The sequence below is a fragment of the Rattus rattus genome, chromosome 3, assembly GCF_011064425.1.
Source record: "Rattus rattus isolate New Zealand chromosome 3, Rrattus_CSIRO_v1, whole genome shotgun sequence".
NCBI classification, from domain to species: domain Eukaryota; kingdom Metazoa; phylum Chordata; class Mammalia; order Rodentia; family Muridae; genus Rattus; species Rattus rattus.
This window is the reverse complement of record NC_046156.1, coordinates 164,927,724-164,946,717: the sequence shown is the minus strand read 5'-3', so window position 1 is coordinate 164,946,717 and position 18,994 is coordinate 164,927,724. Positions and strand designations below refer to the sequence as shown.

General features: G+C 34.8%; 1 protein-coding gene across 1 annotated transcript in view; it reads left to right on the top strand.

Annotated features, from left to right (window-relative positions):
* Cdh9 (cadherin 9) overlaps positions 1-18,524 on the top strand; it is a 137,125-nt gene extending 118,601 nt beyond the window's left edge. The window contains exons 8-12 of the mRNA XM_032898754.1: positions 10,791-10,927; positions 11,403-11,524; positions 12,421-12,538; positions 12,866-13,117; positions 17,164-18,524. Of these exons, the coding sequence (XP_032754645.1) occupies positions 10,791-10,927; positions 11,403-11,524; positions 12,421-12,538; positions 12,866-13,117; positions 17,164-17,651 (1,117 nt within the window). The 3' untranslated portion in view covers positions 17,652-18,524. The remainder of the gene's footprint in view (positions 1-10,790; positions 10,928-11,402; positions 11,525-12,420; positions 12,539-12,865; positions 13,118-17,163) is intronic.
* The last annotated feature ends 470 nt before the right edge of the window (positions 18,525-18,994 follow it).

The following is an 18,994-nucleotide window of genomic DNA, read 5'->3' as shown; positions in this document are numbered from 1 at the left end:
AGTGATTCATATAGATGGATGATGAGAAGTCAGTATGTGTGGGATTATATAGAAAATATGAGACATACAATACTTTTTATATTGAAATTATATTTCACTTATATTTTATTGTATATTAGTTTAGCATGTATATTATTTAGGGTTATCTTGAGCAACAAAAGTGACAGAAAATATATAGGTAAATGGGATTGTACATACTCACATATATGTATATACATACATACATATGGGATTTATTCAGTGGCTGGTTTACAAGCTATGGATCAGCTAAGCTAACAATGGTTTCCTATGATAGGAATGCTCAAGTATCCGCTAATTTTTCAGTCCAATAATCTAGATATCTCATCTTATCTTCAGTACAAATGGGAATCCCCAAGAAGTAGGTTCTAATGTCAGTGAAGGAACAGACTTGCCAGCTGTGAGGGAAAGCAGAGAAAGAAATAAAGCTTCCTTTTTCAACATCCATTACATACATGTATACCATAAAGCGTGCCCCATGTTAATGCTTAATCTTCTCATTTCAAATTAAATAATTAAGGAAAATTCCTCACAGCTGTACCCAAGGCTTGGATTTTAGTTAATTTCGGATGTCAAATTGACAAGAAGGAACAGACATGAGAAGTTTACCACTTGCCAGTTTGGCAAACAATAATAGATCTTTTTATCATGCTTAATTTCTAGATGAAAATATAACCAGGTGATAACTACATCTAACGTGATTTACCTATCCCATGGGTAGGCACAAATGCAGTATATATTTAACTAGGCCACATTTTTTCCTTACAGCATTTAACTATTCAATGTACAACCTCTAATATATTATAAATTTTATATTATTGTCAATGACCCTTCAAGGACATACTTTAATTATCTCAAACTTAAATATTTGGAACACTGATAATTTTTTTAATTGCTATTATTTAAGCAATAGAAAATTGAGAAGAGAAAGTACAAATATCTGCACAAACAGATTCTTAACAAAATATGACAGATATACCCATGTCAATGATAATCTTTGTTTCTCCAACTGGTCATGTGACCTTAGCTTGTAGTAATAAGAGTTTCCTCTACTACCTTTTTTGTTTTTTTAAATTCCTTCCCCCTTCTTCCTCCTTTAGTTATCCTGCCTGGATTATGTAGTTGTGGTTTCCTATTGATCATAATCATAGGACATGACTGCTCTAAGAGCCATTTAGAAGTCCAGACATAATCTTTCCTACCTTCATTGTAGAAAAGAATCTAATTTTCCCTTGCTAAACTAGATCATTCACCCTGCTAACATTGTAATTTCTTTCTTGTTAGATTAATGGTCCTAGAAGCTCAAAAGCTGCCAGGGTAAAGTCTGACCTTCCAATTCAGTGGAATGGTTGTTGTATCTTGTTGGGCACCAAAGGAAGGAGAAGCCCTTGGTCCTGGACCCCCCCAGTGTAGGGAAAAGTCAGGGCAGGGATGTTGGAAGGGGTGAGTGGTTGGGTGGGGGAAATGAGATAACATTTGAAATGTAAATAAAAATATCCAATAAAAATTAAATTAAAAAAGAAACAAATAAAAAGCCAAAGAAAGAAAAGAAAGAAAAAAGAAAAGAAAAAACGCCTACACTAGGAGAAATTAAGGTCATAGGAACAGGAAACAAAAACAAAACAAAGCAAAACAAAATAGAGTAGATTACTATGGATTAAAACATGTGGAACTATTCCTTTATCCTTCCATTGATTTTTGTACCATGGCTCCTTACTATGGGAGAAAGCATACTATAAATTGAGCATTGAATTAAAGCATGACTAACTTTTGGAAAACCCTGCCCCAGCCCTCTAGACTGCTGCTACCTAATTGGCACTCTGTGTCTTTAAAAGGCCATTCCATGTTTTTTATCAGGCTAGCTACTTTAGAATGGTGGAGACAATGGTAAGAAGAGTGGATTCTATGAATGTGGTCCAGTGCGTGAATATGAAAGCTTGCACAGTTTAAAAAAAAAGTGTCAAATATTTGTTTAAATGGTTTACTGAAGTATTTGATTAAAAATTGCTTACTTAAAAAGAAAGTTGGAGATCCAGGAAAAGGAAATGCCAGATATCCCCTGGTTTAGTGCTGATAAAGTGAAGACTTTAAGTCTTGGGAAACTACAATTCTGTCTAGGTATATTGTGTAAAAACCTAAGTCTCCAAAATGTGAATGCCCAGAAGACATGAGATTCAGTAATTTGGTAAGACACAAAATGGTAAAAGGGACACCAACACACATATTTGAACAGTTTCTTTGTCATCCATTTTGTTACAGGTCGTAGAGACATAGATGCTATTTCTGGTTAGATGAATTAAGTGTTCATGCAACTAGTCTGCCTTCAACCTCTCCTACCATCCTTGTAGCTGTACATCACATGGCTGTACTGAATTGCCAAAGGCAAAATGATCATAGTTATTATAATGTATAGTTATTGTTGCAGCATAGGCAAAGAAATATTCATATTGATCCAAAATGAGATGCACAATTTTGGTGATTTTTATAATAGCATAACTCATATGGCCCATTGCTACTGGTTAATTAATCACTATGTTTCCAGGCATGAAGTATACAAGAAGCCCACTACATTTTGTTTGATTTACATAAGCAGAAACATTCAAAACAAATGACAGAAAGCTTGTATTGGATCATGAAAAAAAGGAAACTCAGTCATGTGAACTAATTTCTAAACTTGAGACAGTTTGAAAACCCAGAATCCCTTGATTGAAATGATGAACATGTTTCCCTGAGGAAGGCTTTTGATACAATACTGAAGAATTTTACTTATGTCCTTTCTCCAGTTTTTCCTGAAAGGAACTTATGGCCTTTCTCAAAGAAAACTATACACTGGGAAAAAGGAAACAATCAGACTTTGCGGTGTTTATTGGACCTTGGTTCTGAATTGATGCTAATTCCTAGAGACCCCCACAAACATTGTGAGAGAGAGAGAGAGAGTTAGTTAGTTCACATACTGGTTCCTGATGGATGCAATGACACATAATACATTTGGAGAGGTTAAAGAGAAGCCTTTAGTGTTGCTCCTACCTGGAAAAATAATGAATCAAAACCAATCACATTCCTGGAGGCATACTAAAACATCAGTGTCCTCATCAAGGACTTGGTGGATGTAGAAGTGGTGGTTCCCACCACATCTCCCTTTTTCTCTTCTGCCCTGTCTTGTGTGAACATATATTGATAAAGGAGAATGACAGTGGACTGTAAAATACTCAATACATCAGTGAATTCAGTTGTAGTTGCTGTACCAGATATGATGTAACTTGAACAGGATACACAACTGCTGGTACAGGATATACAGCTATTGATTAAGAAAAAAAAATGTACCTGGATATAAAGGCCACCATCAATATGGTGCCACCAAAATGTCTTTATAGTTTTACCTCAAGGATATATTAACTAACCAGGCAAGTAGCATACATTGTTTGTAGGGGTCTTGATGATCAGTTTCTTTTAAAAACACCATATTGTTCCACTATATTGATGAGATTATGCTGGTTAAGCAAGTTAACAGGAGGAAGCAACAACTTTCGAGATTTGGATAACATATATACATATCAGAGGATGGGTAATAAATCAATCAAAATTCAAGGCTTTTCTTTTCATTTTGAAAACAAACTCTTGTCTCATACTATACATCTTGGCTACAGTTTTCCCTCTTTACACTTCTCTTAGCTCCCCCCAACACCTCCATTCTCCCCCAGATCTACTCCTCCTTTATTGCTTCTTCTTTCTCCAAGAGCAAACAGCCAAATAGAACAAAACAACCTGAGATTTTTCATCATGGGCTAGGTACTATCTGACCAACTATGTCATAAAGTAGTATGTGTCCAGTTGCAATCCACTATCAAATGGAAATGATATACACATGAACAATTTCAGAAGGCTCTAGGAAGTTATATGAAGAAGTTGCCCACCTATCTAAGGTTTTGACTCCCATGACAATGGTGTCTGCTGCCAAGCATGCACTTATAGCTTCATGGGCAATGACCTATGATCAGTTGACTAAAGAAGTAAAGAATAGGGTCATACATAACTGGACAACTGTAGCCCTTTTCTGAAAAAAATCTGAAAGACACTGGAGAGAGGAAATTTTCACAGTGGGCAAAACTGGCAATACACATGGTCATAAATTTTGTTCGAATGGAGAAATGCCCAGATGTGTGATTGTTGATTATCCATGTGCTGTAGCCAATGGATTTACTGGATGGTCAGTTATTTGGAAAGAACATGACTAGGAAATTGATGAGTCAGAGGAAGATTTATAGATAGATAGATAGATAGATAGATAGATAGATAGATAGATAGGATAGATAGATATAGATGATAGGTAGATAGATAGATAGATAGATAGATATAGATGATAGATAGATAGATAGATAGATAGACAGACAGACAGACAGACAGATAGATAGATAAATTTTTCCGAATCATTGAAAGTTGTGAAAATACTTGGGTCTATGTAATTGTTCAGCAAAATCTAACATTAGCAGAGGAGGAATTCAAAATCATCTCATTGAGATGACCTGTTTTGTGGATAGTCAACATCTTCATGAACTTCTTTATAGTCTGTGACCTACAAAGATGCATATATAAACACACACATATGCATATTCTTACATATTCATATCGTTATCTATATTTTCTTTTAAATTTAGGTCTCACATTTTTGTTGTTGTTGCTTCCTTTTGTTTTTATGCCAGTTTTTCAGTCATGCTTGATATAATCCTAGGTCTCTAGGCTTCACTCAAGCATCTGTTTTCCTGGCTGTCTAGTCAATGTCAAGGGTGGGCTCCATCTCATGGCACGGGTCTTAAGATGGGCTAGTTATTAGTTGGACACTCACAAAATTTCTGTGTAAAGTTTACCCAAGATTACCAAGGACCTGTCTTAGCTTGGAGAAGGATTCTAAGAAAGGGGTTTCTGGGAATGCTGAAAAGAATGACTAATGAGAAATCAAATCCTGTGCCGAAGCTGATGATCTATGTTCTGCTTGATACAGTTTTTCCAGTCTGCTTTTCTATGTTCTGCTTTCTCTCTGGATATTTCTTAATCTATATTCTACCAGCTTGTTATTCTAAGAGATCTCTCTGTCCATGTCCTGCTTGCTTGTATCATTTCTACAAGCAGTTCTCTTTTTATCCTAAAAATTTCTCTGGAGAGCTCATCTCCTGCAGGTCATAAGCCCAGTATTTCATTTTACTATCAATCCAGTCATTTACTCAAGATTTCCTTTTGATTATTGTGATGGTCTATAAATGGTTGGGCTAGGGTTTGAAACTCTTAGGAGGTGTGGCCTTGTTTGAGAAGGTGTGTCACTGAGGGTGTGGGCTTAACACCTTCACCCTAGCTACCTGTAAGTAAGTCTTTCATTAGCAACCTTCAGATGAAGATGTAGGACTCTCAGCCTCTCTTGTATCAGGCCTGCCTAGATGCTGCCATGCTCCTGCCTTGATGATACTGGACTGAATCTCTGAACCTGTAAGCCAGCCCCAATTAAATGTTATCCTTTATATAATGTTGCCTTGGTCATGATGTCTGTTCACAGCAGTAAAACCCTAACTAAGAAATTTATCTTATGAATCAGCCTCCCATCATCCCAGCCCACTCTTAGGAGACAGGAAACACACATTTTCTTTTAACATTCCATAAGAATTCAGAGCTCTGCCTGCCTTTTTGAAATATTGAACATAAGGTAGTTGGGTAGGACCCTGCCCTAAAATTTCCATTGTCACCACACCTGAGCCTAACCTTTCTTTGTCCTATGCTGATCCTGAACTGAGGAATGCATCTGCCTTTGTAAGCATAAACAAAAAACTTAGCTGGGTGGGATCTACAATCACCCCTCCCTAAATCCCCTTATCTCCTTCCTTAGTAATTGTCTAATATGTTGGCTCACAGCACAGCTGCTTTTCCCAAAGCCCCTCATATAATAGTGCATCCTTATTTTTTGCATAGTTGAGAAATTTTTATTTTCAACTCACCTATTTAGAACTCTTTCCCATAGCCTTAAGGCCTATCCAGAAGGTCCCAATGCTTACCATTTTGCTGAGACATAGCCACACCTTTGACACTTGGAATCCTGCTGCTTCTGATTATCATGGAGTCATTAACTTTTACTGGGAGATATTAATCCTAAAGAAAGAGCCCTCCATTACAACTAGTACTGGTTCCAGCAAATATGTCAAGTATTACACAAACAAGCCTTATGCCCACAGCAGCCTTTCACATTCCTGGAGGCTCACACAGGGTGGCCCTGTACCAAGGGTAGGAACTATATCTCTCGGTCTTCACCAAGGCCATGCTGGGCTCAGAACAGGTTCATTCTGTATGAAGAACAAATCGTAGGTTGAAGGTTTTGTGGCTAGCTGGGTGGCCCTATTCCTCCATTGCAATTCTTGCCTGGTTATAGAAGATGTCTGGTCCAGGCTTCATATTCTCCAATTCTAGGAGTCTTAGTTAGCATAACTCTCATCGATTCCTGGAAGTTTCCAGTGCTCTAGGTTTCTAGCTCATTCCACAAATGCTCCCCCTCTTCCAGTCATCTTTAACAGTGCTCTCTCCCTCCTCCTTCCCCCAAACTGATCCTTCCTGTTCCTATCTCACATCCTCCTTCCTGACTAGCCCCCCAACCAGGGTTGTTTTGTCCGATGACTAAAGATGTTATATTTATTTGCCATTTCCCTGTGAATTTTGTTTTTGATATTTTATGTCTTCTCTAATTGAGAACTTTTTTTTTTTTTTTTTTTTTTTTTTTTTTTTTTTTTTTTTAGCTTTTCCTCTGGGCTTTTCAGTTTTATGAGATATGGATTAGAGCATAAGCAGGAAATTTTTTCCAGTTATCCTGACTTTAAGTTTGAGCTGGTTTAATATCCACTTATAGCATGAGGTGTACATTTTGCATGTCTTTCTCTCTGAGTCTGTGTTATTTTTTCCACTCAGCCTTTGTCAAAAATGATCATTTTGCTATTCCCATTTCCATGTTGTCTCTGCAAACAAAGTTTTTTCATTACATAGTTGTCTTTAACTTTTTATTGTTGAGGGAGCTTCATTAACTTTTATAGTGAGAACAGTACCATTTTAGTGCCAAAATTTTTTCTTTTTTTCCTGGAGCTGGGGCCGAACCAAGGGGGCCTTCACCAAGGCTATGCTGGGCTAGAACAGGTTCATTCTGTAAACAGGCCTTACATTGCAACTGAGTCTAAATCCCCAACCTAACACACTCAGGTTTTTTTAAAATGTACCCGTTTTCATTTTGCATTCTTTGGTTTAGGACAATCTGTGGTTTCTAATTTCTTTAATTTGGTTGATATTTATGTTATTGAGAATAAAGCTGCTATGATCTTTTGAAAGTTGATCACGTTTTCTTGTGAGTATGGTGCAGGGTTCTTTGCATATATGCCTGCAGATTTATAGTAAGTAAAAATTTTTTATGCTAGGGCCTACTTCAGTATTTACTACTGAGTTCAATAACATAGTTTCAATTTTGTTCTATTAAATTCAGTTTTAATTTTTTTAGAATAAAAATGATATAGTTGATCACGTTTTGTGGTATGGTTTCTTTTTGCATATATGCAGATTTATTAGTAAAAATATTTTATTCAGAAATCAAGTTTAACTCATTTTTTATACAGTTATTCTGATTAACTCATTATTTATAATTTCCAAACTCTAAATGCCTTCATACATTTTTGTGTATTCATAATGCACTGCAAGTAATACATTATTCATGAACCTTTGTAATTTTGAATATTTGTAAATATATTTCCTAATATAGTAACCCCTGTGGATAAAATTTCAAAGGAATGTTTCTGCTAAAAAGAATGACAAGAGACTGTAAATTCTTTCCTCATTGTGCAACTTACATGGGCAAGTTTCCCATTTTGGTCAAAACTCGTGATATTTTTGCTGGGTGGAGATTCAAATGTTGCTCCACTTAAATTCTCAACAATTATGATGTTCTTTGAATTATATCACCAAACCTACCAATGAACAAAACTATACTGCAAACTGAAAGCAGCATGATCTACCAAAATGCAAAATATCATGAGATCTTTAGATTTCTAAAGAGCAGGAAGAAAAACCAGCAACCAATCAACAAAGATTAGAGAAGCAAGGCTGAAGGCTGAATCCCAAAACAGACAGAATAAAATCAGCATTAGTAACACATTCTGAAGGAAAGTTGAGGAACTATTTCACACCCACAGTACAGCAAAATCTGTGCATCAAACCAACTGACTTAAATACATGTGCTACTGGCCACAGGAATTTACTGTCCTGCTGCCACCTCTGCTTCACCCCACTAGTTATTCTGGATCTCTCTAATTGTAAGGTTACATATAATTTTATGCACTTTGTAAGAACATCTTGTTGAAATCCACACCTATTTTATGTCCAGCGTTTTAAAGTTTAATGATTTTTTTTTATAGAAGAAATTCAGTTGCTGCTTTCAATTAAAAGTAAGTTGCGGAACAAACTTATTGGCAAAGGATTGAGTTAAGCTCCAGGAAAGGACACACACATTCCAACTTAAGCTATCCACAAGTCATAGGAAGATCAATACACAGAGGGTATCCCAGATTTCTTCTTTTACTATATTGTGAAAAGAAAATCTAGCCAGATGTGCTGGCTGAAGCTCTAATCCTGAGACACAGCTGGCTATAGCATGAGAATCACTAATATGAAATCATTTCGAACTACATGGCATACATTATGGAGGCCAGCGATGCCGTGAGAACCTGTCTATCTGAAACTAATCCTGCTGTTCAGAAAATAAGACTATTATTTTTTGTAAATTATTTATATTACTTTTGTGAAACTATTAGTGGTTTCATTAAGCAGTCAACATCCATTTCAACAATGAACATAATGATTTCACTGCATACCGTTGTGAGAAGCACATTTCTGGAAAAAATTTGCTTATGGAGAAGAAAGAAGAAAGGCATATTCTACCTACCAAGCCATTGATAAAATAAGGTAGAATATGACACGGTGGCACAACCACTGACTGTCATGTCTATAACTGTGTCCTCTATGTATTGTGTATTAAAAACACAGGACTTTATTAATGCATTTAATGTTTGATTGTACAACATAAAAGGAAAACCATAAATTTTTGAACAGAGAGTTTACAGGTGAGTTGTGTTGTGTACATTTTGATTTTTATGTCACCCATATGAAAGTGTCCTTTCTTTCCAGGTAGCATTCCCACAGAAGCTTTATGCAAGTACTCTGTTTCACGTAGTTTTTCAAACTTCAATGAGGTCAATTTGATACAATATTATCAAATTTATAAGCCATTTTCTGGGTCACAGAAATGACTTTTTTTCTGTGTTAAGTGCTTAACGCATTTTTTTCTGGTCATTTGTAGTAATTCAGAGTATTTATTATTAATTGGTAACTAACTAACTCAGAATGTTCTAATTCTGTGTTGAAAATAGAACTTGGCTACTATGTAAAAGAATTTTATCTCTGGGCTTTGACAATTCATGGGACATCATTTTTGCTGAGGGGAATATCTAAAAATAGAGCAGGAAGTTGTCACTGTTAATGATAAAAAGTGAGCTTATTTCCAAATTGTCAAAGTGATTTTCCTCTGTGAATTCATAACCTGAAAAGTATGTCTGCTGAAGAGTAACCCAAGTAGAGGACTGGCAGGTGCTCAGAACTACTTTTTGTCCCCAATAAGATATAAGCTATTCAGTCTGGCACTTTTATATTATAATTATTATTTTTTCACCGAGAGAGTCCTTATATTAATCTCTAGACAAAAGTTAATGCACATAAAAGACTTTTTTTCTTCATGTTCATCATTACAACTAGTGGGAAAATTACAAAACCATTCATTTTACACATAATCAGCCAATGGTTAACTACTGGTCTTTCACACAAAAGAGACAAATATACAGATAAACATTGTTAATTGCATTCTATCCAACACCAATATGTTGTTTATATCATTTTGATTTAATTTACCTGATCTCACAAATAAGTTTTATTTTTATCTTTCAAGTTAATTTTAATTAACAGTTTATAAAATTAAGGAAGTCACAGAAATTTGAAAAAAAAAATTTTTTTTGGATAATGCTTTCCACCCAGTTAGTCATTCTTTGAAAGTTCATATTGATTATTGAGATGATCCATTCATGTATCATGTATAGAGGTAATCCCAAAACCGGGGAGGTAAGTGTTAATAAGATAGAAATTGTATGGTCTTCCTCAGGTACAGAGAATTCATTGGAAGCCCAGGCTTCCTGATATTCTGTCTCCAAACTGCACTAGAACAACAACAACAACAACAACAAAAACAACAACAATAACAACAACAACAAATGGATAAAGTAGATAAATATGCAACTATGTAATTATGTTTTACGCTTTTTCCTTCTCAGATGTAGGTGTTCATATTTCTAAGAGTCTGAAAAACAGTAATGTGGTAATTCTAGAATTAGTTTAACCATACTGGGCTATGATAAAATAAGGACATCAAGAAGCACTTAACACTTAAAATTTACACCATTATCCATTATACTTATACAATGACTCTAGACACACATAAACATAACCACTGTAAGGGAACTTTTAGAACCTCAAATTGTTTCCATAATAAATCCATTTGAATAAAACAACAAAAAACAAAGAAACCCAAGAGACTCAACATCTTACATCTTACTTTTTTCTCAGGTCAATTTAAGAATTTCTTATAACTTTAGGAGATAGAAGATGATACAGTTAATTTCAGAGAGGGCTGAATTTACAAGTCTCTTTCCTGTCAGATACTCTGTTGACCGGCATACAGATATGGACCGAGTTTTCAGTATTCACTCAGAAAATGGCTCTATCTTCACTCTGAAACCCCTGGATCGGGAATCATCCCCTTGGCATAATATCACCGTTACAGCCACAGAGATAAGTAAGTTGTAGGTATATTCATCTAAATACATTTTGCCAAATTAATAAATAAATGACAATAATATACTCTTGCAAAATTATTGCAATATTGGCAATATCTGAAAAGAAGATGAATCAGGATGTTAGTCTTTTTTTGTTATTTTTTATTTAAATTAGATGTGTTAATATTTTATTCATTCAAAAAGTTGTGTACTCTTTAACAAGTAGTTATGGATTTGCATTTCACCTAGACTGATAACAAAAATATGCATGAGCTTGTGGACACTGTGTATTTTGCTTTGTTTTCTTCCATTGTATTTTCCCCTTTTTAATATGTTTTCTGGACCAAGTAATGAAGTTAAGATACTTGGCATCCATCCACATGGGCTTGAGACTACAGGGAATGGATCAGCTGCTAAGTTACTGATGATGGTTGTGGCTTTAAGGCCTCCTTCATGCATGGCCCTGAGAAACCTCACATGATGTTCTTGTTGCAGATAACCCGAAACAAAGTAGCCAAATAGCTGTCTTCATCAGAATTCTTGATATAAATGATCATGCTCCAGAATTTGCCATGTACTATGAAACATTCGTTTGTGAAAATGCAAAGTCCGGTCAGGTAACTGTATTATTATGAAGTTTATAAACATGTGTCTTTAGGACGGAAGGAAGGAATCACTACTTCACTTGCCTGACATTAGCTGTATGTTCTTACATTCCTTTTATGATATTCAACAAAGAACTCACAGTGATCTTTAAAGTATGAGCTCCTAAAATGATATTTTATCATGACTATAGCACAATAAATACATTTAGAACACGGCAAAAAGATGTATCTAAGCTTATTTTGAGTTATATTTACTAATGTCTTAAGAATGTAAATACTCCTTTATTAATAAACAGATGCAATTGTGTTTTTCATCATGTTTTGCTATGTTAAATAGTTCAGAAGAATAAGGATTGATCTAAATGTTTTCTGTGATTTACTATTTTTAGTTTAAATTTAATATTTAAAATATCTCTCAATAAGATAGTTAACAAAGTATGTAGGCATTGATTTTAATCCTCCTATATTTAATTTCATATTTTTACCTCCTGGAGGGATATGTTTTATTTTTTGTTTATTTTTTTCTAATAAATAATATAAGACCCTATTAAAGTTCTAATAAAACAGATTGAAAAATCACCAAAAGCATGCCATTAGTTGAATTAATAAGCTTTCCTTAAAGAGGGATGATTATCAGAAAGAAGTGAAACACTTAAGAGCCCCATGCACTTCTAGTCAGAGATAATTTTCATTATTGATTAAATGTTAACTTATATGAAACGTTATTTGATCTATAAAAGTGACTTCTCTGAAAAGGTCGTATAAGTTGAAAATTTTAGTTAAATAAAAAAAATGTAAACTGAGAGTTACATGACCCAAATAAAATGTCCTTACTTAAAACGATCTTGAATTAAACAATATTGTGTCTATTTTTCAGGATTTAATTAATGAATGTGTTTTGGTTTCAGTTGATTCAAACTATAAGTGTCATGGACAAAGATGATCCTCCCCGAGGACACAAGTTCTTTTTTGAGCCAGTGCCAGAATTTCCTCTAAACCCAAACTTCACAATTGTAGACAATAAAGGTAAAGGACATTTATTAAAGTATACTGCACAATTTTTTAAGAAAGAATTGAAGTTGAATATGAAGAAAGGTATGTTCCCTCTGTCATCCCAGCAACTTGGATATGATCTCAAGAACAACAATTTCAACTTCATTGTCTACATCAATGAGATCAGCTCTAGCCTGGGCTACTTAGTACCATATCTCAAAAACAAACAAACAAACAAAAACCAAAACACCCACACAAAGTAAGGATGTGAGTAAAGAACCGAAAAGGAAAAAAAGGGAGGAGGAGGGAGGGAAGAAAATGAATATGAAGATTTTTCCTAATTATATTTTTCCTCTTCAGATAATACAGCAGGAATTATAACTCGAAAAGATGGGTACAGCCGCAACAAAATGAACACCTACCTACTGCCAGTTTTAATCTTTGACAATGATTATCCTATTCAAAGCAGCACTGGCACACTCACGATCCGTGTATGCGCGTGTGATAACCAAGGCAACATGCAGTCCTGCAATGCCGAGGCTCTGATGCTTGCTGCAGGCCTGAGCACAGGGGCTCTCATCGCGATTCTCCTTTGTGTTGTCATCTTGCTTAGTAAGCTGCTCATCTCTCTGTTCAGTTCTCCTCTCCCCTTGGTCTTTTCTGTCACCCAGGCACTGTGTATGAAACTGAAACTGCTCATACTTAAGATTTCACTAAAACCATTGTGAATGAGAAAATCATACCAGTCCTATCTCTGTTTTGTTTTTTTTGTTTTTTTTTTTTTTGTGTGTGTGTGTGTGTGTGTGTGTGAAAGGAATCACTGTGCAAGGCTTTAAAACAAAGATATAATAACATGGGGCAAGAGAGATGGCTTGGCAGTTAAGAGCACTGACCGCCCTTCCAGAAGTCCTGAGTTCCATTCCCAGCAACCACATGGTGGCTCACAACCATCTGCAATGGGACTCAATGCCCTCTGCTAGTGTGTCTGAAGAGACCAACATTGTACTCACATAAAATAAATGAAACTTAAAAAAGGCTGTAATGCCACAAGTGCTACACTCATGGTTCTAAAGACCTTTGATGTAATGATTAATTTAATCTTAACAAATCTGTTCAAGTCGGCAATAGTTAATCCACCAAGTGCAACTCTTGTGTTTGCATGTACGTGTGCACTAATATAGATGTCACACCTAAGCATGCAATCATATGTTTAGACCTGAGGTTAGCATCAGATGTCTTCATCCATTAATATCCACGTTGTGTATTGGCACTGGACCTCTCACCAAACCTGGAGCTCACAGACTTGTGACACTTGACGGTTAATAGAGCTCTGGGACCCTCCTGTCTCAAATTCCTATACTGGAATTACAGGGCTCTATCATCATGTCTGGCCTTGTAGGGGTCTTCTGGGGATCGGAACTAATGGTTTCATTCTTGTGAAATAAGGTAGTTACATATTATAAGACACATATGAAGTAAACAAACACACTAACAAACTAACAAACAAACCCATCACAGCCTTTAAAGTGTCCTTTGGAGAGCGGGCTCACAGATGGCTCAGTACTTTCCAGTCATGTTTCTGTTAGCACAGCTTTTATTTAAGCCCACACTAACACAGCAAGGATTTAATTCAATTAAACAGTTGTATTACCGCAAACCACTCCAAAACTTATTTCTATAAAATATTCATCCAAAATACTTACACTTAGGGCAGGAGAGCTGGCCAAGTTTATGATCTAATGCTCATGTATGCTGGCTTCTTTTCACTATAAATCCCTTCAAGCTCTCTGGATAAAAATCCCTTTGGCCAGATATCATTGTAGGATTTCACTAGGGGTTTGACAAAGGGGAGTATAAAGCATTTGTTTTGATTAGCATCCTCTGGCTATTTAGAAAGGGGCAGGAGTATACACTTAAGGCTTCATTTCTATCCTATTGGTGAATCCTTTAAAATTGACTGTAGAACTAAAATCTAGGGCAAGGATTTTGTAAATTTTGATCATAGAGACACCTCTGACACTATGGTGAATTGTATGAATTTAATTATCATAATATCTTAATTAAGAAGAATTTGTTTTGGAACTCAGAGACACAGTATTTTAGCAGTTAGAGGCCCTAGGTTTAATGACAAATTCTATGAAAAACAAAATCAAAACTAAGTAATAAAAATTAGTAACAATAAAATAAGTATTAGGAAAAGAGTGTAAAACCAAAGTAAAGAAATTTCATAAACTTTAAAAATACCTGTCAAATGACAATATACAAGGTGTTTATGATTTTGTTTTATTGCTTATATATACTGCTCCAGTAGATAAGAGTAAAATAAGTACATAATAAATTCTAAACATACATTGTTGAAAATACTGATGCCTTTTCCTAATAGCCTGAATTGTATTACCATACACCAAATATTTATTTTCGACACATTAAATGAAGCAGATATTTCTTACCCAGCAGAAGAGAGAACAAAATAGATACTAATGTTTCAAAGATTCACTTAATTGAAGGATTACACATTCATAACTAGGGAAGCATTCAGATAGGTTTACTTTTCCAGTATTCATGCACAACATATAGGAAGCAAAAAATTCACTCATTTAATTTTAAATTGCAAAATAACTCCATTTTTTTGTTCATTGCCATGCACAGTGACTGTTAAATCTATTTCAGTCTTAATTTCTTTATTCTTCTCCTACTAAGATATAGTTTTATATATTCCAAAACAGGAGCATTTCATTTATTTTTAATACCCGCTGGATGAACCTGAATAAAGGTCAAGTCCCCAATCTCTTTTTTGGAGGAATTTATTTGAGATTAACAATGGGCCTGGAGATGGAATACAGTGGTAGAGTGCTTTTTTAATGTGCTCAAAGCCCAACACTGAAAAGAAAAATAGAATCATACAATAATGTTAAATCAGAGTTCAACAAAAGCAACGGAAAGTTTGGAGCGATTTCTTTTTCTTATTTTCAATGAATTATGCTGTTCATCAGCCTTCTCGTCTGTCCTGGGAGACAATATCTCAGTGTGCAGCTCGTGCTTACTGCTCCAGGCTCTAAAACACTGGAATTACAAACATGCATAATCAACACTGCCTCAAAAATAATTTTGGCAGAACATTGGATTGCCTATAATAAATGAAATGCAGTTTCCACTTTTCTCTCCTGTTTAAATTAATTTGTGAGAATTTTTCCTGATTTGATTCATTTTTTCCTTATTTAAAAAAGTTTGACAATATATTTTACCATAATGTGATTTGTCTTTTTTCTAAATAAGATGATTGAATGATTTTAGTGTAAATCCAATGATTTAGAGCTCATAGTGATGTTTTAATTTTAATGCATTTTGTAGGAGTTGAGCTGAAGCAGTTGGTAAAATATCTTCATATAAAACACAGATTTAGAAATATAGATTTAGAAAAGCAGTACACAGGGAAAAAGTTGGGCATGCACATCTTTAGCCTTAACTACTCTAAGGGCAATAGTAAGGATGGAGACAGGCAGGAGCTTGAAGGACAGCCAATTTAATCAATTAGTGAGTTCCTAGTTCAGAAATAGTCTTGGACTCACAAATTAGTGTAAAGTGTTACCAAGAAAGACCCAATGTTAATGCTTAAAGTATACACACAGACACACACACACACACACACACACACACACACACACACACACACACAGAGAGAGAGAGAGAGAGAGACAGACAGACAGAAAGACAGACAGACAGAGACAGAGAGAGACAGAGAGAGAGAAAGAGAGGTATACCTGCATAGCATATAACCATCCTATTGTGTTAAGAAAATATGTTGTAAAATATACGCATTAAATTTAACTACTATAATGAGAACCAAGCAATTTTAATATATGGGGAAGTACTTAATTACATTCATAGAAAAGTGCACAAAAATAAAATGAAAGATATGCAAATAATATAAAAATTGAAGTTTACTCCCAAATTTGAGTATAAGTTTGTTAGTTATGAGCTTCAATAAGAAATATTTTAGATACCCTATATGTGAGTCCAAGTTAAATGACTTGAAGTTTGAAAATTATATTCAAGTTTTAGAGTCATACTTCATATTTTTCAGAAAACATTGATATTGTTAACCATGCCAGTAAAGAAATTTAAATAAGCCTTTGTGCAATATTTAATAAGACAAAGTCAGTATTTATATATATTTTATATGTGAATTATGAGTGTGTGTATATAATAAATATGCATATAATAAATGATTTATATTATATTCATCTTTATGAGATATTATTTGCATACTAACCCTTAATTTTACTATCAAGTGAAATTCACTTTGATGATAACTGAATCATTAATTATCCTTTAAAATTTGAGGTAAATGTATATTTGGTGAGGATAAGATTTCACTTAATTTTACTTGACCAAGTAATTATATATATTTTCAATGTCAGCTATCTACAGGCTTCAAATTGTAGATTAGTAACAATTTAATATCTTCATGTCTTTAATTTCTTACATTTTCATTTTATTGTTTTTATTTTATCTCAAATGATACTTTGACTTTCTATCGTTCCAATTGGACCATTACTCCATGTCTCCAGTAGATTATCAAAGTTTCACATACACCGTAAGTATGAGTATTAACACTAATCGTGGAGTCTCACTATCTCTTCTTTTCTTATCAACAGCTCTAATTGTGCTGTTTGCTGCACTGAAGAGGCAACGGAAAAAGGAGCCTCTGATCATTTCAAAGGATGATGTCCGGGACAATATTGTGACCTATAATGACGAAGGTGGTGGAGAAGAAGACACACAGGCTTTTGACATCGGCACATTAAGGAACCCCGAAGCAAGAGAAGATAGTAAACTTAGAAGAGATGTCATGCCTGAGACTATTTTTCAGATAAGGAGGACTGTACCGCTCTGGGAAAATATTGATGTACAAGATTTTATCCACCGGAGATTGAAAGAAAACGACTCAGACCCAAGTGCACCGCCTTATGATTCTCTGGCCACTTACGCCTACGAAGGGAATGATTCTGTAGCCAATTCTCTCAGCTCCTTAGAATCTCTCACAGCTGATTGTAACCAGGATTACGACTACCTTAGCGACTGGGGGCCACGGTTCAAAAAACTTGCGGAGATGTATGGGGGTGATGACAGTGACCGGGACTGAGTCCTGTATGACTTGATCAACTTTAGTAGAAATACTGTCTTCAATACCAGATTGAGTGGCCTGTGTTATCCCTTTTTGGAGGAAAAATTAAAAAATAAAAAAACAAACAACTGCAAACAAATACATAAAAGTGTTGTCCTAGTAAGGGTTTGCTTAATCAGTAAGTTTCCGTGAATGAGTATGAATGATATAGATTTTAAAACAGTAATAATAACCTGTTCACACTCTTTGCCTAATAAGCTTGGAAAAATATATCATATTAATAATCAGTAAAAATTCTTGAAAGGCTTTTTGTGCCTTGTCTTAGTATAGGAACTTTATAAATGTTTTCTTAACTGATTGTCAGTCACATATACTATGAAATTAAACATTGTGCAACTGCTTTGTAAATTAAGATGAAAGACAATATACCTAATGAAATAGGAGTGACTATTACTGCCATATTTATTTAGTGGAAAGATGTCTTTGTGTTGATTCACTCATATTTTTATAAATGTATATTTATATTTTTGTATTTTTATGAAATAAACTAATATTTATAAAGATCAATTTCATTTTATTTACTTCCTCGGAGCAGTTGATCTCACGACAGAAGTGTTTTTATCTTTCTGAGAGTAAAACACGATTTACTCAGGGAAAAGCAGCTGAGCAGTCACTGCATAGGTCACCGATGTAAAGTGAGACATAGCTAGGGATGGGATGTGGTCTGAATTGTTGTTTTTATTTTTTCTGTCTCAATATTTAAATGTGGAAAAATATTTATTGAAGTACTAATGTCTACTCATGATAGAATATGAGATTGATCTGAAATATAAATTATTATATATGTGAATGTGGACAATAAACTAAGTTTTTGCAAGATTTACCAAACAATGAATTGTATTTGAATAAATGAAGCATAAGATATACATGTTTTAAAAATGAGAAAAAGCCCCCAAAATAATTGTCTTAAATGAGACACCATAATTATTAGTGTGTGTGAGTGTGTATGCCTGTGTGTGTATATGTGTGAGTGTGTTTGTGTGCATGTGTGCGTAAAAGTGTGTATATGTGAGTGTGTGTGTCTGTGTGTGTGTGTTTGTGTGCATGTGTGTGTGCATATGTGTATGTGCATGCATGCGTGTGTGTGTATGTGTGTGTGCTTATGTGTGTATTTAGTTAGGAACTTGATTGAACGTATTCTCGGTTCCTGATAACTTGTTGAAAATGTATACTGATCTCTTCAGTTTTAAACTGAACAAAGCCCCATGGCTGAGAAGGCAAAGTAAATGCAAACTCAACTCCCTAAGAAACAGCTATCAAATTGATGCATTCTGGGGATAATGGGGTGACACTGGCCATAT